Here is a 26,001-nt window from a genome sequence, read left to right on the forward strand (position 1 = left end):
TACGGATCGCCAAACCCCAAACTGATACATCAACATTCTTGAAGCACTACCTGCGCCCGATATGGCTCACTGCTCCTCATCTACAGCTTCGAGGATCACCCTCCAAATCATCGATTTCGCGACCCTCCAGCCGTTTCACACAATCGTTTCAAAAGTCATGCTTTACAACTAAATGAAGCTCAGGAGTAGAATGCCGGCATTTTAGTTCGCCATTTCCTGCTCCTACCAATAACAACCCTCAGCGAGGCTGCGCTTCCTGCTAGGACGTTTCGAAAGTTTATTTCCAACAGGATCTGGAATAACTTCCGTTAGGGGAAAGTCACTAGCTCTTTCGCCAGCGTAGCAGGCCCCACCCACAATCCATTTAGGAGGATTTCAGAAAGATCGATGTATCGTCTAAAAGCTGCAAAAATGCCCCCATGGTCCTGATACCGGACACCTATTCTGTGATCTACAACAGCCAAGAAGATGTGCTCCGTGGTACTGTCAGGACTGATATATTGCAATACGAGCTACTATTGATTTTGATGGACACAGATGATGCCACAAAACGAACTGCGATGAAACTGGTTATAATGTTGCTGCGAACTATTATAGAAAACTAGCTGACAAACCTGACATTTGCCCAGGTATTCATTTCGCCAGTTTCTTATTAGAAATGAAAACAAGAAAATAATTGTGTTTGGCATGTAATATCAAAAAATTTTATTTCCATGTATTGTTCGAAACAGCTTTGAAATTACGGAATAGTTTCTGTAATCTGGGTGCAGGTGCTTCGCTTGTCTACAACACAGTTTTGTAAACGTGTCTGTGGCAACTCATCTTCGTAGCTCTATAGACGGCTATTGATTTCGCCTACAGCCTTTGTACTTCGCATTTGAAAGCTGTCAAAAGCACTGCGAAGTGTCAGGGATTTCCTTAAGGTAGCTCGACTGTAAGAGTATCTAAGCAGTAAATAGTAAACACAGTAAAATACGCTTGATGCGGCAGTTTATCAGGAATCTCAGTGTTTATGACATCATACCTCCTGTGGTATGTATGGTAACATTATATACACTCCTGGAAATTGAAATAAGAACACCGTGAATTCATTGTCCCAGGAAGGGGAAACTTTATTGACACATTCCTGGGGTCAGATACATCACATGATCACACTGACAGAACCACAGGCACATAGACACAGGCAACAGAGCATGCACAATGTCGGCACTAGTACAGTGTATATCCACCTTTCGCAGAAATGCAGGCTGCTATTCTCCCATGGAGACGATCGTAGAGATGCTGGATGTAGTCCTGTGGAACGGCTTGCCATGCCATTTCCATCTGGCGCCTCAGTTGGACCAGCGTTCGTGCTGGACGTGCAGACCGCGTGAGACGACGCTTCATCCAGTCCCAAACATGCTCAATGGGGGACAGATCCGGAGATCTTGCTGGCCAGGGTAGTTGACTTACACCTTCTAGAGCACGTTGGGTGGCACGGGATACATGCGGACGTGCATTGTCCTGTTGAAACAGCAAGTTCCCTTGCCGGTCTAGGAATGGTAGAACGATGGGTTCGATGACGGTTTGGATGTACCGTGCACTATTCAGTGTCCCCTCGACGATCACCAGTGGTGTACGGCCAGTGTAGGAGATCGCTCCCCACACCATGATGCCGGGTGTTGGCCCTGTGTGCCTCGGTCGTATGCAGTCCTGATTGTGGCGCTCACCTGCACGGCGCCAAACACGCATACGACCATCATTGGCACCAAGGCAGAAGCGACTCTCATCGCTGAAGACGACACGTCTCCATTCGTCCCTCCATTCACGCCTGTCGCGACACCACTGGAGGCGGGCTGCACGATGTTGGGGTGTGAGCGGAAGACGGCCTAACGGTGTGCGGGACCGTAGCCCAGCTTCATGGAGACGGTTGCGAATGGTCCTCGCCGATACCCCAGGAGCAACAGTGTACCTAATTTGCTGGGAAGTGGCGGTGCGGTCCCCTACGGCACTGCGTAGGATCCTACGGTCTTGGCGTGCATCCGTGCGTCGCTGCGGTCCGGTGCCAGGTCGACGGGCACGTGCACCTTCCGCCGACCACTGGCGACAACATCGATGTACTGTGGAGACCTCACGCCCCACGTGTTGAGCAATTCGGCGGTACGTCCACCCGGCCTCCCGCATGCCCACTATACGCCCTCGCTCAAAGTCCGTCAACTGCACATACGGTTCACGTCCACGCTGTCGCGGCATGCTACCAGTGTTAAAGACTGCGATGGAGCTCCGTATGCCACGGCAAACTGGCTGACACTGACGGCGGCGTTGCACAAATGCTGCGCAGCTAGCGCCATTCGACGGCCAACACCGCGGTTCCTGGTGTGTCCGCTGTGCCGTGCGTGTGATCATTGCTTGTGCAGCCCTCTCGCAGTGTCCGGAGCAAGTATGGTGGGTCTGACACACCGGTGTCAATGTGTTCTTTTTTCCATTTCCAGGAGTGTAGTTTTGTAGGTGCATTTAGCGAAATATGTGGATAAAGTCTGCGAAATTTACTGCGAATAGAATTAGTAGCACAGAAGTAATAAATTTAAACGTTGTGCATGCGCATGTCATTGTTTATGACGTCATATCTCCTCAACCATGTTATGTAGATGGTTCTTACCACCACAGCGATTGTTGCCCTCATGGACTGTGCGGCTGGTGCCGGCAGAGGTTCGAGTCCTCCCTCGGGCTTGGGTGTGTGTGTTTGTCCTTAGGATAATTTACGTTAAGTAGTGTGTAAGCTTAGGGACTGATGACCTTAGCTGTTCCATAAGATTTCACACACATTTGAACATTTTTTTTTTTATTGTTGCCTGACCGTAAGGGATAAGTGTACCAAGTTTGGTTGAAATCGGTCCCGTGATGTTGAAGGAGGTGTGAAGCATATGCAAGCACATATATACATCCGTTTTTATAACATGTATGGATACTGTATCCGTCTACTGAAATTATTAGTAATCTCGGAAGTTATAAGTGAATTGAAGAGAGCCCGCATCTCGTGGTCGTGGGGTAGCGTTCTCGCTTCCCACGCCCGGGTTCCCGGGTTCGATTCCCGGCGGGGTCAGGGATTTTCTCTGCCTCGTGATGGCTGGGTGTTGTGTGCTGTCCTTAGGTTAGTTAGGTTTAAGTAGTTCTAAGTTCTCGGGGACTCATGACCACAGCAGGTGAGTCCCATAGTGCTCAGAGCCATTTTGAATTGAAGAGAATAGTTATTTTGAGAAAATAACGTGGCCGAAAGAAAAGTAATATCGTCGTGTATAACACCGTTATGTCCGTAGAATTCTAAAAGCTTAATGTTATTTATCACAGCAAACGTGACACTGTTGTTCTACCAAGCTTCTCATTAGACTACAACAGCTAACGGTACGATTTAGTGTTCTCGTTCCAAGCCATATGCGTACATATGCTTTTAGTTAACGTTAGTACAACCTGAGTTCAGCTTTCTAGAAACTGCACTTGACTGCTCGATTCTCATCCATAAGCTCCGTTACTAGGTAAATGAATTTATTTTCTGTTTCTTATGTTTGTCTCCGGAAAACCATCATCCAAACTTCTTCAGTGATCCACACTGTTGGTGTAGTTTGTCAGTGTACAAGGTAGGTAGGATACGCTGTTATGATACCTACCCGTGATGTACTTCCACTGTATGACGCACTGCGTGCAGGTGAGGAAGGGCGGCAGGCGCACCTTGTACCGCAGCGTCGCGCTCTTCTCCGTGCCGTCCGGGATGTGGAAGCGAGTCTCGTTCTCACTGCCCACCACCAGCAGCGGGTTCCTGTCAACATCCAGCATCAGCTACTTATTCTAGTACACCCATGCACTACAGTGAATGTTTCTTCCTTTTATTACAGTCAGTGCATTCGATTAATGATTTTACTTTTTTATAATGTGTAAAAAAAAAAACATAAATATCGTGTCAACTTGTGTCCACTTACATTAACAGTGTCGCAAGGATTACGCTGATAGCATTCTCTGATCAAAAATAGACAGACGACTGTGTTTCGTGTGAGTATGACGAGATTTTTCATTCACTCTTCACTTGGCTTTAGCGTGCAAGTGCTGGAGTTGCCAGCCAGTGTCTGATGAAAAAAATAGGCTACTAGAGTGCAGCGTGGCAAACTGGTTGCAGGAGAGTCCTGATTCTGAGGAAGTACCGGAATGACATGGACTGAGGAGTAATGGCCCCTTGTCTCGAACACAGTCTGCTCTTGTTATGCTTATTGTGTGCTAATAACATTTGTTCTTAGTCGCCAAAAATATGTACTCCCAGGAACATTACGTAAGTGATCGGAAATTTTTAGGATTATAAACGAGCTCGTTAATTTGTATTCTTACATGGAATCAATATGAATCATATTTGGTGTTAATGTATTCACTGCGTATAATGTAAAAGACATTTCCCGTAACATTCCTTAGTGTTAATTTTTGTTTGAAATCCCACACAAGTTGATGTTTTCTCGCTTAAAATAAGAGTAATAATGTACACTGCTCTCGTAACTAATGTGAGAATCAGTAGAAGCAGTTTTTGTTGTCCCACATCTTCTGCGCCAGCTGGTGTAAGGTAGGTTGAAAGCCGGTAATTTAATAATTAGATTTTCAAGTAGCAAGAAACTTTGCTAAGGTTAAAATGACGACCTCACTTTACACGCAGCCACAGGACTGAAAGCGGTGGTTATCAGGATTAAGGCTGGTCATCGGGCTAGTTGGCGGGTTATACAAACTTTCTGGATATGGAGAAGCTACTCGGTCTTCTAAAGTTTTCGCATAACGATATGAACGAGTTTTCTCTCTTCTTTTGCTTAGCAGTGAACAGATGTTTATGGAAATGTATCACACCTGTGTCAAACCTAGGGTTTTCTTTGTTTTTACATTGCCCTCGTGTAAATTAATTTGTCAGAAGGTGGAAAAAAGGCCTAAAAATCTTTATCATACTGGACAATAGCCTTGTGAATAACGAAATGAAACGAGAACCAGTGCTAACATTATATAAGCTGTTGTAACAGGTTACTACTCTACAGAAGCGAAAATGCACTCACTCATCAGCCGACTCAAGAATTATAGAAGCAGCTAAATTCATGTTCCTCCGATAAACAGCTTGTTATTCATTTTCCGACCATTAGGGAGAAGAAGAACTAGGTATTAGTTGCATCAGAGATGTAAACCACTAGTATAACCAATACAGCATGGCAACACGAACAGAAGGACCAAGAAGATAACGAGATCCCTTGCGATTAAGGGCGCATCCATAACATTTAAAAGCATAAAACATGAGAACGATAATGATGAAAATCATCTTGACTTCGAAATAAGTGGTAGCTACTTCCTGTTGAATGTCGTGGCGTGGAAGCTTATTGTCGTCTAGTGCTGGATATGCGTAAAGTTGATCTCACAACTACGGGTGGAAGAAGGAAAGAAAGGTCGAATTTAGGGCCATGGCATCTACAGCCTTGTTTGAGGAACCATCCTGAATTTGAGGTTTGATGCTGTCCGTAATATTTATCGTGCACTGAGAAAATTTCAAATCAGAAGTTTCACATTCTTCTTCTACTGTTGGGCCTGTAGTAAATACTGCTTGAAGTGAATAGGTGTAAATCGAAAAGTATGAGCTCTTTGCAGCCATTGTATGAAACGTTGAAATCTGATATATAGACATTATTACATCTACGTTTCTTCTTAAAGAAAAGCCCAGTGTAGGGGATCTACTGCAACGCCTAGACACAAAAAAGCCATATTGTTTCCAATATTGAAGTTGCTGACCTGGTGAGACAATCTTCATCCACTTCCTTCTTTGGGTTGTTGTTGGGGCAGATGTACATCTCGAAGTAGCCGTAGTGGTTCGCCGTCAGGTCCACTTCAACCTGGATCTCCTGGAAGGAAACGTGTTTTTCAATGATATAGCGCACTCGAAGCAAAAGTGTGCTAATATAACAGGAGGAAACAATTTTTCTTACAAAGCACGGTATGGATTGCCAGCGCAGATAATGCATCATTTTTTTTGGGTACAGCGCCTGTTTCTCGAGTCTTCTTGGCATAATATGTCGACAGTGTAACTGGCCATCAGCATCATCGTACCTTCCCTGTCGTAGAGAATAGCCAAGGGAACTGTTCTTCCTTTTATCTACGTCGACTACTCCCTCTCTTATCCACTCCAATTTCAGCTATATCTTGAAACTACAGATGGATTAGCGATGCAATTCTCATATTTGAAATGAGCATCTCAGGTTCACTACTGACCTACAGAAGGATGGACAGATACAATTCTCAAATGCCTTTGAGATGCGTAAGTCATACGATTCGATAGATCATAGTATGTATTGCTAACCTAATCATCCTTGCCATATTAATTGTCATTATCAATCACAGGAAAACGACCTTCAAAACCACGAAGCTTGTCAAACGACTGTAACCTTGCCATCGAATATCAAAATTTACGGGACATCTTACGACAGAATGAGAACTCCACTCAATAAATTGAAACCGTAATTCGGCAGGACGTCACAATATTAAAAGAGGAAGCAAGACGGGTAAAGTCTACCAGTGTTATGCCTGTGCACCACTCGCTGTGCGTTGGATTAGAGCTCGCAGAGAATAGTCTGCATGGCGCAGGATCATTTGGGAAAGGGCAGTGTGCAGTATACTGTCACAAGGCACCGTCAAATTTAGGTGGAGGTATTTCAGGACTGTAGAAAGGCAAAAAGAAAAGTAAAACAGTTGTTTTGAAGGAATGATCAGTCCCCTAAGTGATTCACTACTTCAGGGAGCACGTGATGATGTCGAAGGAAACATATGGCAAGTAGGACAAAGAAACTGCTTGAATAATTGTGAATACCAACAGCCCTCGACTCACTCAGTAGAGAACTGGAACGTTTCCAGCATAAATGTCAGTACATCAGTCAGCTTCACCCTGCTACAGACCACGTTTTCATCAGCTGATTAAACATTATCTTAAGTGTGCAGGTAGAGTGGCGACGTACCTGACCGGTGACGAAGTGCCTGCTGATGACGCCCTGACCGTAGAGACCGCCAGCCTCGTGAGGACGCGGTTTGGGCTCCCCGAAGCTGTCGCCGCAGATGCCGCAGCTGCCGTTGTACTGCTGCCACTGCACTGAGCAGAACACCGCCATGTTATATGCCACAATACCTCAAGGGGCATACAGCGCGCTGGCGAATAAAAACCCCAGTCGCGACACGTGGTCAAGCATCTGCTAACTTTGGTCTGAAATTGTTTCAGTTGCACAGATACCATGACGAGAAAAAAATCGCAACACTAAGAAGAAGTTGTGCGACATAAACGAAAGTTGGTAGGCGTCTTTATATGTCTGAAAGATGATCTCTATTCATATTTCGCCCCAGTCGCATAAGAGTGGCGCCAGTAGCGCCACTATGAGGATGCAGATCAGATGTTCTTTAAATACGCGCTGTAACAGTCGTGAGCATCAGTTACCTGTTAGTTGATGTTACTCAACAATGGATTCAATGTGACAAAGACTCATTGTCGACATCTCACTGACTTTGAACGAGGTCGTGTAATAGGGCTATGAGAAGCTGGTTGTTCCTTCTGGCAGGCCGGAGTGGCAGAGCGGTTCTAGGCGCTACAGTCTGGAACCGCGGGACCGCTACGGTCGCAGGTTCGAATCCTGCCTCGGGCATGGATGTGTGTTATGTCCTTAGGTTGGTTAGGTTTAAGTAGTTCTAAGTTCTAAGGGACTAATGACCACAGCAGTTAAGTCCCATAGTGTTCAGAGCCATTTGAACCATTTTTTGCTCCTTCTGTGATACTACAGAAAGACTTGGTAAATTTGTAGCCACTGTACATGATTGCTCGCAGAGATTGTCAAAAGAATTTACGTTCGCAAAGAGATTGGGCTCTGTACGACCGCCTAGCTCTATCGAGAGAGACGACCGTCGTGTTTGGCGTAAGGCTCTGGCCCGTCGCACTGCACCGCCAACAGCAGTCTGAGCGGCAGTTGGCCCCACAGTGGTACGATGAACTGTTAAAAGTCAGTTTCTTCAAGGACAGCTCAGAGCCAGATGCCCCGCAGTGTGCATTCTACTCATCCCAAACCACCGCCGTTTGCGTCTTCAGTAGCGTCAAACGAAAGCTCATATGAGGGCAGGGTGGAGGTCTGTTGTGTTTTCTGATGAAGCTGGTTCTGCTTTGGTGGCAGTGGTGCTCGTGTGTTGCTTAGCAGGAAGCCACTCGAGGGGCTGCCACACCACCCTGTAGGCGTGCAAGACATGCTCGACCTACACCAGGCGTTATGTACGGTCTGCGGTGTTTCTTGTAATAGCAGGAGCATTCTCGTGATTATCCCACGCACCCTGACTGCAAATTTGTTCGTCAGTTTGATGAGTCGACCTGTTGTGCTGCCACTCATGAACAGCATCCCAGGGAGGGTTTTCCAACGGGATAACGCTGTTCCATATTCCGCTGGTGTAACCCAACATGCTCTACAGAGCGTTGAATGTTGCCTTGGCCTGCTCGATCTCTAGATCTGTCTCCAATCGAGCACAAAACGGACATCACTGTACGACAACTCCAGCGTCATCCACAACCAGGCAGTAACCGTTCCTGTACTGATCGACCGAATGCAACAGGCATGGAACTCCGTCCCACAAACAGGCACTTGTACACCGCAATGCCTGCACGTTTGTATGCTAGCATTCAACATTCTGGCCGCTACACCGGTTATTGATGTACCAGCATTTCAGCATTTCAAATCATATTGTAACTGGACAGTAGCAACAAAGGGTGGCGTAGCCCAATCTACAGTCGTGTATAAATTGCAGAGCTTCAAACTAACTGGTGCTAATGCAAGTGTTTCGTGATCTGAAAGACACCGAATAATATCATACAGGGAACATCAGTCCACGTGTGTACAGAGTAAACATCAGAGGACTCTTACTGCACCTGAAATTCGCGAAGAAGTAAGAGCGTAACGACAACTTCGTGAACAAGGCTTAAAAGGGTGCATAGCGACCAAAAATCGTTTATTGGCAAACAAAATAAGGTGGAATGATAGAAATGGGCACAGCAACATAAAAAGTGTGCAACAAAGGTCCGAAGTGTCGTATTGCATTGTATTGTACGGAACCGGGGACTTAGAAACGACAGGTAGGCTTCGTCCCCGCCGTAGCCCTCAGCGGTTCACAACCCCACAACAGGCTGCAGCAGTCCACTCACCCCACCGCCGCCATATACCGAACACAGGGTTATTGTGCGGTTCTGCCCCCAGTGAACCCCCCCTCCCCCACTCCCCGGGAACGTGTCACACCAGACGAGTATAACCACAATGTTTGCGTGGTAGAGTAATTATGGTGTACGCGTACGAGGAGAAAGGGTTTGCGCAGCAATCGCAGACATGGTGTAACCGAGGCGGAATAAGGGGAACCAGCCCGCATTCTCAGAGGCAGATGAAAAACCGCCTTAAAAACCATCCACAGACTGCCCGGCACACCGGACCTCTACACTAATCCGCCGGGTGGATTCTTGCCGGGGACCGCCACCCCTTCCCACCCGGAAAGCAGTGCGTTAGACCGCACGGCTAACCCGGCAGGCCTCCGAAATGTTACTCACAGATAAATTTAAGTTTGAAATATTTAGAATCAATCGTCGAATGTTTGTTTGTCGACTTAGTGGAGTCAGTTTGCGATGGCAACAGTGAAGCATGGTGGAGGGTAGTGATGGTGTGGAGATGTTTCTCGAGTGATAAAGTCGGTGATATAGTGAGAATTAATGGAAATCAAAGGAGGAAGGAAAGCACAGGATACTGTTCAGCAAAGCTGTTCCATCCGGTAAGAGACTTATTGGTTGTGTGTTTGCTCTATAGCGGGATAATGACGCCAAAAGTGCTTCTAAGTTGTGCGGAGAGTGTGCCAATAAAAAAGATAAATGTAGATAGCTCAAGAATATGATATGACCAAGTCACTCACCTAACTTAAATCCCAATGAACTCTCATGTGATGAACTTTTCGGAGAGGTCAGAAAACTAAGGTCACCTAATGCTGAAGATCAATAGGATAATTCCAGATGTGTTGGACTGCAATATCTGCAAAAATACTACAAAATCTTATCTCCAGGATGCCAAGAGTTTGTGTAGGGTGGATGCTTTCAAGAGGCTAAAATCTAAGATGTATTGTATTGTTCTTAGTGACAGAGAAAACATTTATATTCTGGGTCTATTTGTAGTTGGGTTTATACATTGAAATAAAGTATACAGTTTTACCGTCGGTTATCGAAAATATTTGACCACTAGTGTACGTGTAATGAAAACGTAAAACATAAATGAAGAATTTGTGCAATTCTGAAGTGCGGGGATAAAACTGATCCCCTCCATGAAATATGTAACACAGAAAAAGGTAAGAAATATAGTTGTAAAAATTTCGTATTACACTATTCCCGTTAAAATTAAAATTAACACTAACCAAAATAGTACAAAGTATCGGAAACTGGTACAACAGTGGTCTCATCATCAATACTACGAATTATGCAGGACGAAAGTGAAAGACGTGTGGAGTGTTACTCAAGGTTCCAAGATTCCAAATATTATTGCAACTGTTTGCGGTGGATAGTTGTGCTGTAAAACGATGCAAAAAATTAAACGGATTAAAAAACTATTGCTTTCAAAACAACTGAAAAAGAAATCTTTGATTAGATAATCTCGTGGTGGAGACAGCAGTGGAAAGTGAATATTGTGGAACAAATGACAAGAATCACTGGCAGCACGAGTATACAAATAATACGAGTAAATTGAGACCAACTCCAACGCAGCAGTCCATAATAAATTTTAAGATGATGAAAAAAATCAGATATATTGGACTATCAGTGCAATATGTCTAGAAAATGAAAATGATATTTGGGTAGTAAATTGTTCCCTTTCATAAACATTCAGTTTAACTATCCTAAACCAACAAAATAATTGTGCTCAAATGTGTGTGAAATCTTATGGGACTTAACTGCTAAGGTCATCAGTCCCTAAGCTTACACCCTACTTAACCTAAATTATCCTAAGGACAAACACACACACACATGCCCGAAGGAGGACTCGAACCTCCGCCGGGATCAGCCGCACTGTCCATGACTGCAGCGCCCCTGACCGCTCGGCTAATCGCGCGCGGCAACAAAATAATTGTTACTTTGATTGGGACAGCTCTGTAACGTGTGTGATACGGATGTTCCATTTACGGTGCAAGGAGGATCTTACATGCTGCCTAGTTGTATGCTCCTCAAGGTCTACGGTGAAGGATGTCTAGAAATGAGATTAAGTTCAACTCACTACTCCTTTTCTATGTTCAACTTCATTTGGTGAATAGTCTTTCAGATTTATTACCTCTGACAGGGTTGAAAATGCAGTCTACGTGGTACTATACTCAGCAGAACATCAATAACAAATCTGTACAGTCTAAATAACAGATATAAACTGTTTTAATTAGAGTATATATTGCAACTTCTCTGAAGGGAATTTAGCAGACGCAGTAATCTCGTGTGCAGGGTGGGAACTCGAGGCGCGTGGCTCACCATTGGCACCGCCGCAGTAGAGCTCGTTGTCGTTGTAGTTGACGGGTGTCAGGTAGCCGAACCTCCACATGGAATTCCTGGCGGGCGGGTCCATAAGCCGGGCGTGCGCCTCCACTGCACGCTGTCCGACCATCTGGAAAACAATGTGTTTCAGCTTGTATTAACCGCCGTCTACTATGGCATTTGGTTGTCTTATCTGTCGTTGTTCTGCAATCATCATTATGTCTAAAACTTAAATAGTAGAAAATATTACTATTCGTTAATTACTTAATTTATTTATTTATTTAAAATCTTTGACTGTGCTAATAATGTAATGTTAGAGAAACTGGACAAGCACGAATAGGACTCGCGCTCTAAATGTAAATCTCGTGTGGCTAGGGCCTCCCGTCGGATAGACCATTCGCAGGGTGCAAGTCTTTCGATTTGACGCCACTTCGGCGACTTGCGCGTCGATGGGGATGAAATGATGATGATTAGGCCAACACAACACCTTGTCACTGACCGGAGAAATTCGCCGACTCAGCCAGGAAGTAGCAAAATTTACGTCATAATGACCGTATCATTTGATAACATGGAGTTAGAACCTTACATTTTTTTACACCGTCAAGGGACCATTGACCTTGGTAGATGACGTAAAGTTCAACTTCGTACTTCAAACCGTTCCTGAGAAAAAGGGGTACTAAAAGGCGAACAGACAGACGGTCAACGAACGATAAACAAATCCTGTTTTATGTAACATAATTAAAATTAACAATTTTCGAATTTTTTCGTTACATGTACTGTGTTAACTTACTTCTTGTCACATTTTGTGATTCTAGATTAACAGGAAGTACTCTATAGGTTTTGATGAGTGACTTTGAAACTATATATATATATATATATATATATATATATATATATATATATATATATATATATATATATATACGCCATAATTGGCTTTATCTTTTGTTTGCATTGACTCAGGAACGTAAAGTTTCCACACCGCCTTGGGACTATAGACCTCAGTATGTGCCATATATAGCAGCTTGATATGTCTACCCGTTCATGCGAAAAAGGTGTGTGAACAGACGGATAGACAGGCGGCGACAAAGTGGTCCTATAGAGGTTCCGTTTTACCGACTGAGGGACGGAACCCTAAAAAGAAGAATTTAATGAAAGTGGCAAAACTGAGGCCACTATTTCCTCTCGTATGAAGAAAAGTCTGATTCAGTAATAAACCATTACAGGCTATAACAATCCTTCAGATTGGTGAAACACCCTTTTGCGATATCACATCAAATTCAGTTTTACGTCTTGCATTTATCCAGTACAGTAACAACGTTTCATTAGGTACGCAAAATTAAAAATAAACTCTTATATAGTTACTTTAAGTATACCTAAGATAAAAAAACGACGCACCGCGAATGATTAATTCGAGTGGGACGGAAACCGGTAGATGTGATGCACATGTACAGATAATGAATTGAATACAGTTTCAGAAAAACCGGATGATTTATTCAATAGCAAGAGCTTCACAAATTGATCAAGTTAATAACACACTGGTCGAACTCCAGTTCTTATGCAAGTAGTTACTCGGCTTAGCATTGATAGATAAAGTTGTTTGATGTTCTCGTGAGAATATCATGCCAGATTCTGCCCAATTCGTGCGTTGGATTTTCAAAATCTCGATCTGGGTGGAGGGCTCTGCCTACAATGCTTCAAATCTTCTCACTTGGAGTGAACTCTTGCTGTGTGCAGTCGGGAATTATCTTGATGAAATGTGAACTCAGGATGGCTTGCCATGAGAGGTAACAAAATAAGCCGTAGGCTATCGTCGACGTACCGGTACGGCTGCGCTTTAAGTATACAGGAGATGACAACCAAAGGCTCCTACTACGAAGTGAATGGTACCCCAGACCATCACTCTTGGCTATCAGGCCGTATGGCAGGCGACAGGTTGGTAACTCATCGCTGTCCAGGGCATCCCCAGGCATGTCTTCGGCCAGGAATCTCACTGACTGGAGTAGAATTGTCTTCAGTGATGAGTCCCAAGCCGAACTGAGCCCCGAAGGCCAGCGAAGACGTATCTGGAGATGTCCCAGAGAGCGGCTGGAATCCCAGCCCCACTGCCACCCGCCATACGGCCTGATAACAAGGAGTGATAGTTTCAAGTGCCATTTCATTTCATAACAGACCCCTTTTGTTATCATCTGCGGCATCCATATATCACAGCGCTATGTCGGCGATATTCTGCGACCCTTTTTGTTGCCCTTCATGGCAAGCCACCCTTGGTTCACTCTGCAGTAAGATAATGTCCGTCCACACACGGCGAGAGTTTCTGCAATTTGTCTTCGTGTTTGTCAAACCTACTTCTGCCACCAAGTTCGCCGGATCTCTCCCCAGTTGACAACGTTTGGAGCGTTGCTTCGTAGGACCCCCCAACCAGCTCGGGATTTTGACGATCTAAAGCGCCAATTGGACGGAATTTACCACGGCATCCCTCAGGAGGACATTCAACAGCTCTATTAATCAAAGCCGAGCCGTACAACTGCTTGCATGAGGGCTAGAGGTGGATCAACGCGTTACTAATTAGCTCAACTTGTTTAGCTCTTTCTCTTGAATGATTCATCCAAATTTTCTAAAACTATAATGTATTGTTTGTCTGTACATGTACATCGAATCTCCCGATTTCCGACCCAATTGATAATTCCTTCGTGGTGCTTCGTATTTTCTGTTTTAAATTGTAGTAGAACCAGTCCTTATAGACGTACTTTAATACAATCATATTTTCCATATTGTCATTTACTGAGGTTTTTAAAAATAGGACTGTCTTAACTTTGGGAGAATGCAGTGTATTTAATTGTTCAGAATAAAGATGCAACGCTATTAGTAGATGGTGTAGTTAAGTAGGAATGGACAAGTAAAGACTACTCATGGTAGTTAAATACAGTGTATACAGTGTGAGGCAGCTACGACAGGTATCGCAAATACCGTATATCTAGTACGTGTTAATAAAGACCGGTTTTAGGAGATATATAATTTGCACAATGAAAACACAAAAATCATTGTATAGCTTTCAGAGTGCAGTAATTAATTTTGAATGCTGTGTACAGTGTTAGTTTACGAGAGCTGTTGCTCTTCCTTAAATTATATCTCGAACCATTCCACATCCCTGAGTGTTCTTGTCCATGACAGGACTTCGACAAACACCGAGCTAGGTGACGAAGTGAAAAAACATTTGACTCATATTTGGAAGGGTGGTGGTTCAAACCGCCATCCGATTATACAGATTTAGGTTATCCATGATTTCCATAAATCGCTCAAAGCAAACATTTCGGTGGTTCCTGTAACAAAGCACAGTCTTTTCGTTCTGCAACTTTCCCTAGTTCGGGCTTGTGCTCCGTCTCTAATGACCTCTAATGATCTCGTCTCAACTCTGATCTACCTTACTTGCTTCTTTCGACTTACAACGAAAGATTGATAACATAAATGAACAGAGTGAATGCAAAAATGTAACTCTGATGCTTTTGCTATACAACTATCCATCAGACGTTATGAATTTTCTGCAATGAACCACAACTACCTGCTTCGAATAATAGTGGAAATATTTTGAATGAGTGGCAGTTTTCTATAGTTCTTTAAAAGGATCTGTTTTTAGGGAAGCTTACGAGTACACTTACAAAGAACTCATGTTTTTGATGAAACTGTCGTTATGAAGTGTTACAAGCATTTGAGTCAGTTCTCTCCAAACCAACAATTTGAGACAGCGTTTCAATTGGTACCCGTCAAGAGAAGTTTCTAGTTACATCTCAGTTTGTGCAGTTAGATTTATTGATGTGCTCAGCATTTGCTTCATACCTATGTTCACAACATATCTCGTCTGTGCGTAATATGCTAATAAGATCGTTTCTTTATCAAACATTTCAAACAAACTGAGCCGTGCGCGGCTCGTGTTCATGCCGTTTATTGTTTGTCATCTTCTTTTACGGTACTGCCGCCTAGTTTTCGTATTCGAGTTAATGGCTTCACAAAGTTACTGGTTTGCTTCCTCGTGAGTGGCAGCAGTAGCGCTTATCGCTAAGTGTACTGTAGTACCATGTCTAGAGCGACCGCTAGTATTTCCGGGTTGTCAGCCAGTCAGTTAGTTAGTCGGGACGGAGCGCCAGTGAGGCGCGGACAGCCGGAAGGAGATTGGAGCGGGAATGACCGTTGGTTGATCGTTCGGTTGGTCGTCTCATTGGGCGACGTGTATTTGGTCATTTGACCCTTTCTAAGCCTCGCCAGTTGGTCATCTTGCCGGACATGGGTCGGCTCCTTCCTTGTGCAGAGATGACGTGGCCAATGCGCAAGAGTTACCTCTGCATGATTGGGTCCGAGCCAGTGTGCCCGGGTCGCCGTGACTCCGAGTTCCGAACGGACATAGAGTTGAGTCGGGTTGGAGCTGCAGTGAGCTTCGGACACACAAGACTCGCCCGACCGTTGCCGACACACATAACTTGAGTAAAGACGACCTTGTTTGGTCGTTCTGTCGGTCTGTCGGTCTTCTCATCGGACGACGTGTATTTGGTTCAAATGGCTCTGAGCACTATGGGACTTAACTTCTGAGGTCATCAGTCCCCTGGAACTTAGAACTACTTAAACCTAACTAACCTAAGGACATCACACACATCCATGTCAGAGGCAGGATTCGAGCCTGCGACCGTAGCGGTCGCGCGGTTCCAGACTGTGGCGCCTAGAAACGCTCGCCCACCCCGGCCGGCCGTGTATTTGGTCGCCAACCCCTTATGGAAACTCTGTGTGTGTCGACTTGTGGTTTCTCCTCGTTGTTTCACAGTGATTGGTTTTAGGATTGTCGCAGTTCTTGCTGCAAGTGTTTACGTGGAACTGTGTGTAGTTTCTGTGATTTCCACTGAGCATATCAATGCTGTCTGCGAACTGGAGGGGGCAGTCGGTCGGTTGCGACAGAAAATAGCGTGTTTGTGTTTCCTCGCTGTGTTGATGCTGCCCGGCACGGCGTGTAGTTCAACAGTCTTGTCTTTTTTCATGTTTTTCAGTGGTTGTTGTCCCTCGGCTGTATTTAGATGCCCATATTTGAAGACATAGTGCTGCTGTTATCTTCGCCCTCGCTGACATGTTCGGTTGTCGTGCCGTTGGTCGGTGGAAGGGAATTGATTAGGTTGTTGGCCAGTCCTTCAGCCGTCCCTGTGTCGGGTTGCCATCCGTTTATTTAGTATTACGCTTGGCTGCCTGTCTCACCTAAACTTATATTAGAGTTACTTCCGCAGGCCGACCCCTGGAGCACTTCTGAGCACCACTGTTCAGCCTTCAGCCGTGTATTAATTTAGTTTGTTTAAATGTTCAGTATGCGGCCTTCAGCCGAAACATAAGGCCTTCAGCTGTTGTAAAATTAAAATTTGAAAAATCCTTTGTTTAAAACCTTGAGAATTTTCTTGTGTCTGAAATTTTGTTATTCAGGCCTTAAGCCTCGAGTGGTTCTATGTTCAGTATATGGCCTTCAGCCGAACTTTATGTGAAATATTTTAAGATGTGGCCTTCAGCCGGGTATTCATGCAGAAATTTTTTAACTAAGGCCTTCAGCTGCGTGTCTTCCTTAAGATAATTTTAGTAACTTGTATTCGGGCTTTCAGCCGTATTGTTTCTGAATGCTTCTAAGCGCATGTCTGATTGTTCTTAGCAATTAAAGTTTGTGTGTTTCTACAACTAACAGTAACTGATCTTGGCCGCTTTCCACAACAACAATCCTGATCCGCTCTGTCCTGCGAACCCAGAGTTCGCAAACATTTATTTTCCTGTCCCACACAAATGTTAATAAAACTTTCGTTTATGATCTTCTTCTTATATCTATGATTTTTCAGATACGTGTGTAATTTCTACAGTACTAGACCCTTTCCGAGCAAGTAATTGCTTAGTTCATCTACATTGTTCCAATGTGTATAGTTTTGTGTCATCTTTAGTTAATTTTAGTTCTTTAGGGTCCGCTTCCTGGATTTCTATGTGGCCCACTGTACATCCAACTACACTCCCTCACCTCTTCTCTCTTCTTTTCCCTCACCCCGATCGTCTTTGCCATTTCTAGCAATCCTTTTCATTTCACTGAACGTATTGTGCATGGTTGAACTACGTTATCTTTAACTTCATGTAATGAGAAGAACATTTTAGCGACACAACTTTGCGTCTTTACTTACCTGCAACAGCAGTACCCATATTAGCAGAGCCCTTTGTAGTAATTCGTTCCCTGGTATCATCTTGCTTCCTGAAAAGAAAGAAAACAGGAAGAAAATTACAGAATTTTCTTAGCATGAAACGTCAACATACAGACGACACAGAATGCTGTGTTTCTAATCCAGATACCAACCACCGATTTAGATTTGTCTTTAGTTTAGTCCATGTGGTTGTCGAGCAGTTTTTCAAACAAGAAAACATATCATTGTTTCTCTCTTAGAATGACTGAAATGTGAGCGGCCTCTACCTTGTATGATGTCATTGCCAGTAGGATGCCCACCTCATGTAGGAATTGCAATATTGTATTGTTTGTAGTACAGAATTCCACGAACGATAATTAAACAAAATGAAATAAAATGTACATGCGCAGAAAGTTTATGTAAGACCAGGGAAAGAAATGTGATCCTCCTGCTAAACTTACGATATTATCTTCTGAGTGATCAATAAAACAAATCCTGTGATGCGAGACTTAAAAATGATATCACCAAAAATATTCAGGCATATGGTAGTTTAGAAACATGTAATGTGGGCGTTTAGTGGCTCCCGACGTGGAAGCATTAAGCAGGCGACTTTAAAGCTCCATAGAAATGTCACCAGCGTCGTTAAGCTAAAAGTCGTTCCAGCTTAAGTGATGTGGACATGCCGACAGTTGTCAGCGCGTCGCTCACTCTGGAACACTATCTACACCTCCTCGCCTGCCTGAATCTCCTCTGCGGCTCCTCTATGAAACCGATATCGCCGTCCTGCTCCACAAGAGAGATCATTTTTCATAAGATGCAAATGAGATAAATGAATACAGGATACCTCTTAACTTGTGAAGGTGTCTTGGTGCCCATAGCTGTGTCGGCATCTACAAACCTGCACACACACACACACACACACACACACGGCATCTACAAACCTGCACACACACACACACACACACACACACACACACACACACACACACACACACACACACTATATCTTTCTTTTCGATACAATAAATTTCATCATTTAGCTGTAACTGTGCCTGTTATTACAATAAAAGTAGCTGATAAGAGCAAGCAAACCCTGTATCAATATTGAATACTGAGGTGATGAGAACGAGTCACAATGAAATATAAGAGAAGTGCATATCATTACTACTTCGGCTTCAACATATCTTGAAAGATAGCGAGCACAAGTTTATGTCTCTAGCAAACACTGCGAAGTGATGAATGTGCACGCCTATAGTCGAGAATCTCTGGTCTTAGCTACCCACTCTCTGACTGTTCCTTAGGTACTATTAATACGTAGTACTGTACATTGCACTTTCCAGGTCTACATATAGATTTATAAACACATCGAATAAAAGTGGTACTATATTCGAGAGGATAGGGGATCATCAAATTTTCGTTTCCCTTTGTTTCCGCGAATCGCTTAAGTCGATTTCTACTTTGAAAAGTGCACTGCCGTTTTCCTCCTATTCTTCCCAAATCCGATCTTGTTTTCCGTCTCTGACGACTTGGTCATCGTTGTTGCTGGGCGTTAAACTTTCGCCTTCCAGCCTTTCTTCCTTCGAATCTATCCGAGGTAACTTCCAGATGCCCATCCGGCTATCATGACTTAGGTATTTCATGCTAAGTCAAATAATTTTAAGCCGGTATTCGGGTGGTCTTTGCATCTTTTAAGAATACCACAGATAACTCCTTCCCTCTGTCATGTTCGACAGAGCGAGTACACCATCTCTATTGATCTCGACGCCAAGGGGATGTGAAACTTTCTTATTTCGTTCTACTCGCAAAATTTCTTTCTTTTTCCCAATTTTTTTTCTTCTGAACATTTAGTCGTTGTCTCTCAAAAACCATAAAATAACAACGTAAAATATTTGGTTGTAGAGTGTACATTGCACTAATTTTCATTTTTACTTCGGTGGCTCCCACTGGAAACTGTAATATATTTATCTCCTTAATTCAAATAAGATCTTATACAAGTGAGAAGTGGAAGTTGATTAAAGAAGCGTCTTTAGAAGTACTACTACCAAAACGCTCACGTAACATGCACCATGGCTGCAGGATTGAATTTTTAGTAACGAAATCAGTTTCAAATAACGAAATATGTTTTGCTCGCTACCTCATCCCTGTATTAAGCAAATAAGCATAACCGGACACGTGATGCTGCAAGACAAGTCACTCTCGCCACGCGAGATGGGTACTTGAGTGCTCGTACGACGCCAATTAACAGAGACCCCACTGAGATGATGTCATACTCCGATACTTACGTTGTTATACTTAAGATTTTGATCACAGCTCTATTCTGATGTCTGCGTATCTTTATATACAGATTATCCCCGCCAAGAAAAGTCGGAGAGAAAAGATCACATACAGCTTATGTGTTAAACGTTTCTTCAAAAATTCTTAAGATAATAAGGTGCATGAAAGGGATATGATCTCCCGTACACTGGTTAAAATGACAACTCCTCTAGGATATGCAAAAGATGATCTACTTTCTCGAAAGTCGGATTTTTAGCAATACCACGTCAGCGTGGTAAAAATGAAATAGCACAAGTAATAACCATGTGGAAGAACGATGCAGCTAAAGCCAGCGACACATCCCCCTTCTAGGGGTCCATTAAATCTGCAGTGGTTGAACACTGAACTTCCACTGGCCATTTCATGGGCTACTGGAAAGCCAAGCTACTCTTTCTATTTTTTATTTTTATTTTTTATTCTTGATTTATTTATTTATTGTCATCAGTCTTCTCACTGGTTTGACATGCACCGATACGAATTCCTCTCCTGTGCCAAGCTTTTCATCTCAGAGTAGCGCTAGCAATCTACTCCTCAATTATTTGTTGGATGTGTTCCAATCTCTATCTTTCTCTAAGGCTTTTACCCCCTGCAGCTCCCTGTAGTGCCATGGCAGTTAATTCCCTGATGTTTTAGGGTGTCCCATCAGTCCTATCTTCCTGTCCCTTCTCCTTGTCAGTGTTTTCTATATATTCCTTTCCTCGCCGAATCTGCGAGAACCTACTCATTCTTTACGTTATCAGTCCATCTTATTTTCAACATTTATGTGTAGCACCACAGCTCAAATGCTTAGATTCTCTTCTGTTCCGATTTTCCCACAGCCCATGTTTCACTGCCGTATAACGCTGTTCACCAAACGCACATTCTCAGAAATTTCTTCCTCAAATTAAGGCCTATATTTGATACTAGTAGACTTCTCTTGGCCAAGAATGCCCTTTTTGCCAGTGCTAGTCTGCTTTTGATGTCCTCTTCGCTCCATTCGCCATGGGTCATTTTGCTGCCTAGGTAGCAGAATTCCTTAACATTATCTACTTCGTGATGACCAATCCCGATGTTAAGTTTGTTGCTGTTTTTATTTCTGGTACTTCCCATTACTTTCAACGTCCTACGATTTATTCTCACTCCATATTCTGTACCCATTACACTGTTCAACAGATCCTACAGTTCTCTTCCCCTTTCACTGAGGATAGCAATGTCATCAGCGAATCTTATCATTGACATCTTTTCACACTGAATTTTAATCCTGCACTTGAATTTTATTTTTATTTCCGTTGTTGCTTCTCCGATGTATAGATTGAACAGTAGGGATGAAGGATGATATCCTCGTCTGATACCCTTTTTAATCTTAGTACTTCATTCTTGGTCCCCCACTCTTATTTTCCCTCTTGCTTCTTATACACACTATAAATCACTCGCTTACCCCTATTTTTCTCAGTATTTGAAACATCTTGCACCAATTTACATTGTCGAACGCTTTTCCCGGATCAAAAAATCTTGTGAACAAGCCTTTTCTGTATAAACCGAGCGAGGTGGCGCAGTGGTTGGACACTGGACTCGCATTCGGGAGGACGACGGTTCAATCCCGCGTCCGGCCATCCTGATTTAGGTTTTCCGTGATTTCCCTAAATCGCTCCAGGCAAATGCTGGGATGGTTCCTTTCAAAGGGCACGGCTGACTTCCTTTCCCGTCCTTCCCTAATCCGATGAGACCGATGACCTCGCTGTCTAGTCTCCTTCCCCAAAAAACCAACCAAACCAACCAACCAAGCCTTTTCTTTCAGTCTTGCTTCTATTATCAACCGCAACGTCAGAACTGCCGCCTCTCTTGTACCTTTACCTTTCCTAAAGCCAAATTGATCGTCATCCAGCAGATTCTCAGTTTTCTTTTCCGTTCTTCTGTATATTATTCTGAGCTGTTAAGCTGACTGTGCGATTATTCACGCACTTATCGGCTCTTGCTATCTTCGGCATTGTGTGGATGACGATTCTCCGAAAGTCTGATCGTATCTCGCCAGTCTCATGCATTCTACTCACTAACATGAATAGTTGTTTCGTTTCCACTTCCCCAATGATGTTAGAAGTCCCAGTGGAATGCTGTCAATCCCTTCCGCCTTATCCGAGCTTGAGTCCTCCAAAGCTCTTTTAAATTCTCATTCTAATAGTGGATCCCCTATCTCATCCATATCGACTCCTGTTTCGTCTTCTATCACGTTATGAGACAATTCTTCCCCCTCACAATGGTCTTCTGTGTACTATTTCCGCCTATCCGCTCTTTCCTCTGCATTTAACAGTTGGACTCCAATTACACTCTTAATATTACAGCCCCTACTTTTAATTTCATCGAAGCTTGTTTTCACAAACTGCGACATGGTCGCGTATACAAACAGTGATCCAATACTGACAAATGTTTATTATTCCAGTCTTTGATCACAATATGAATTCTTTAGACGATGACCGGTTTCAGTCCTTAATGACCATCCTCAGATCTTTTTTACACCATGTCCTGAAGTGATAAGGCCATAATGGCTTCTTCAAAACATATAAATATAATCATCATAGCATCGTCATATAGATCTAAAATAAGGTGTAGAATAGGCCGCATGGTCCACACAGTCATTATTGCAACTGACTACTGAAGTATTACTATTCAAGAGTTGGACTCCGAAGAGTCAAAGAAACTAGTACATCTAATTAATATCGTGTAGGGCCAGCAACACGACGAGGCATGGACTCGACTAATGTCTGAAGTAGTGCTGGAGGGAATTGACACCGTGAATCCTGCAGGGCTGTCCACAAATCCGTAAGAGTACGAGGCGGTGGAGATCTCTTCTGAACAGATCGTTGCAAAGCATCCCAGATATGCTCAATAATGTTTATTTCTGGGGAGTTTGGTGGCTAGGAAAAGTGTTTAACCTCAGAAGAGTGCTCCTGGAGCCACTATGTGGCAATTCTGAACGTGTGCTGTGTCACATTGTCCTGCTGGAATTGCCCAAGTCCGTCGGAATCCACAATCGACATCAACGTATGCAGGTGATCAGATAGGACGCTTATGCACGTGTCAACTGTCAGAGTCGTATCAACTACACCCCCCGCCCCCCACCACTACAAGCACACCATTAGAAAGCCTCCACCAGCCTGAACAGTCCTCTGCTGACATGCAGGATCCTTAAATTGATGAAGTCGTCTCCATACCCATACACGTCCATCCGCTCCACACAATTTCAAACGAGATTCGTCCGACCAGGCAACATGTTTCCAGTCATCAACAATCCAACGTCGCTATTGAAGGACCCAGGCAAAGCGTAAAGCTGTTGTCGTGCAGTCATCGAGGGTACACGAGTGAGCCTTCGGCTCCGAAAGCCCATATCGATGAAGTCTCGTTCAACTGTCCGCACACTGACGCTTGTTGATGGCCCAGCGTTGAAATCTGCAGTAATTTGCGGGAGGGTTGCACATCTGTCACGTTAAACGATTCTCTTCAATCGTCTTTGACCCCGTTCTTGCAGGATCTTTTTCCGGCCGCAGTGATGTCGGAGATTCCTGATATTCACGGTATACTCGTGAAATGTCCGTACTGGAACCCCCCCCCCCCCTCTTCGCTACCGCGGCGGTTCTGTGTCCCAACTCTCATGCGCCGACTTAAAAACCACGTTCAGACTCACTTAAATCTTGATAACCTGCCGTTTTAACAGCAGTACACGATCTAACAACTGTGCCAGACACTTGTTGTGTTATAGAGACGTTGCCGACCGCAGTGTCGTATTCTACCTGTTTACATATGTGTTTCAATACGCATGAGTGGCCGAGCGGTTCTAGGCGCTTCAGTCCGGAACCGTGCGACCGCTACGGTCGCAAAAAAATGGTTCAAATGGCTCTGAGCACTATGGGACTCAACTGCTGTGGTCATCAGTCCCCTAGAACTTAGAACTACTTAAACCTAACCAACCTAAGGACATTACACACATCCATGCCCGAGGCAGGATTCGAACCTGCGACCGTAGCAGTCGCACGGTTCCGGACTGCGCGCCTAGAACCGCAAGACCACCGCGGTCGGCGCTACGGTCGCAAGTTGGAATCCTGCCTCGGGCATGGATGTGTGTGATATCCTTAGGTTAGTTAGGTTTAAGTAGTTCTAAGTTCTAGGGGACTGATGACCTCAGATGTTAAGTCCCATAGTGCTCAGAGCCATTTGAACCATTTGAACCATTTGAACCAATACGCATGCTTACACCAGTTTCTCTGTCGCTTCAGTGTAAGCTGAAGATGATGAGTTATATTAGTTCCTAATTATGTTTTTACAATAAACATTTCAGATCTCCAAGTAATTGGGATTGATGTTTTGATTTTTGTTTAATGTCTCTAAAATTTTTAATAGTGTGTAAGACAGAGAAATGAATTTTTTCAAAAAGGTTTTTTCATTGCCTTGCTAATTGTCACACCCAAACTTTTAAAAATATAACAATTTTATGAACTTAGCCGATTTATTTCATTGTGTATAAAAAATGTCGCTTGAAAGAGCTACTTTCGTTTTCCGTGAAAAAATTTGGGTTTTGTCCAAGTAACCCCACTCACAGAATAACATTGATCATTCACATTTATAGTTTTCTTCGAGATATTATTCATTTAAAAAATCAAATTCATTGTATCCTCTGTGCAGTAAAACCAATATTTTTATCTTCTCTTCGTTTTCTTAGGTCTGTATTTTAGAAAGTACCGGAATTTTAACTTCGAAACTGATCAATAACACCCTACTCCACGGTTCCTACTACATTCTCAGTAGCACTTTCCTTACAAATGGCTCTGACCACTATGGGACTTAACATCTATGGTCATCAGCCCCCTAGAACTTAGAACTACTTAAACCTAACTAACCTAAGGACAGCACACAACACCCAGCCATCACGAGGCAGAGAAAATCCCTGACCCCGCCGGGAATCGAACCCGGGAACCCGGGCGTGGGAAGCGAGAACGCTACCGCACGACTACGAGATGCTTTCCTTACATATCTGACACCTGCGGAGTACTGCTTATTCGTAATAAAAGGCAGAAAAATAAAATAGGCAAAGGAAATTTAGATTAAAAATAACCTCCATGGTAGGCTGTTAACTGATGTTGCGACACTACGTACAGACTCCACTCGCGATGCAAACTTGATTACGTAGGACGGCAAGATGTTATTTTTCTATTATAGAAATTAAAAACTGAAGCACCAAGTGCGATATCCGTCAGCGACCACGATGACAAGGTGCCAGGGTGGTTCACCAGCGGCGCTCTGCTCGGCTGCCTTGTGTCGAGAACTGCTGTTTGTGGCAGACGCAGCCCTGTACAACGTGCAGTAGGGTCCATAGTGTCATCAGCGTAGCATCGGAATCCCAGTGCAGTGAAGCTCTAGCTTCCAGCCAGTACGGATACACTGCACATATCGAGCAAGTCATCTGCTGTGCTCTGTATACAAATAAACGAATACACTTTTACATACACTAAGCTTCAATTTTGTTCGCTGAGCCATATTATCCCAGGATTAAATTAGAAATAGCTCCCATACTCCGGTTCTGACCAAAGCTTTCAGAAGATGTTTGTTTTTTGGGTGTAAGTAAGACGTCTGAACAGGAAATACCCTCAGAAACATCCCCAATTGGGACACCTTGTTCCCCACTGCCATTTCACCCGGTATTGGCTAAAATGTCTGTGACTCTGCAATGAGGCGTTAGTAGGAGAGCCTGCTGCATCTAGAGAAGCCTTAGTACACACCTGTGTTTGGTCACTTTATGTTCTTGTGCTTCGATGCGACCACTTCACCTACTACTGCCATGCCAGCGGACTTGTCGTAGTTTATTGTGTTGGCTAGTGTCTCGCTTGCTGTTCACCGGCGATTAGGCCTGGACTTGCGCACTGGACTTGTAATTTGTGAAAACTGTACGTGGGCCTCGTGCTCAATACACGTGACATTTCTACAGTAACTGAAACCTTA

The 26,001-nt window shown here is 43.8% G+C and overlaps 1 protein-coding gene across 1 annotated transcript in view; it reads right to left on the reverse strand.

Annotated features, from left to right (window-relative positions):
• LOC126259337 (uncharacterized) overlaps nt 1-26,001 on the reverse strand; it is a 235,456-nt gene that overhangs the window by 37,890 nt on the left and 171,565 nt on the right. The window contains exons 3-7 of the mRNA XM_049956047.1: nt 17,725-17,792; nt 11,537-11,669; nt 6,993-7,123; nt 5,776-5,885; nt 3,645-3,793 (exon numbers count right to left, since the gene is read on the reverse strand). Of these exons, the coding sequence (XP_049812004.1) occupies nt 3,645-3,793; nt 5,776-5,885; nt 6,993-7,123; nt 11,537-11,669; nt 17,725-17,784 (583 nt within the window). The 5' untranslated portion in view covers nt 17,785-17,792. The remainder of the gene's footprint in view (nt 1-3,644; nt 3,794-5,775; nt 5,886-6,992; nt 7,124-11,536; nt 11,670-17,724; nt 17,793-26,001) is intronic.

This window comes from Schistocerca nitens, chromosome 1 (assembly GCF_023898315.1).
Source record: "Schistocerca nitens isolate TAMUIC-IGC-003100 chromosome 1, iqSchNite1.1, whole genome shotgun sequence".
In the NCBI taxonomy this organism is placed as follows: Eukaryota; Metazoa; Arthropoda; class Insecta; order Orthoptera; family Acrididae; genus Schistocerca; species Schistocerca nitens.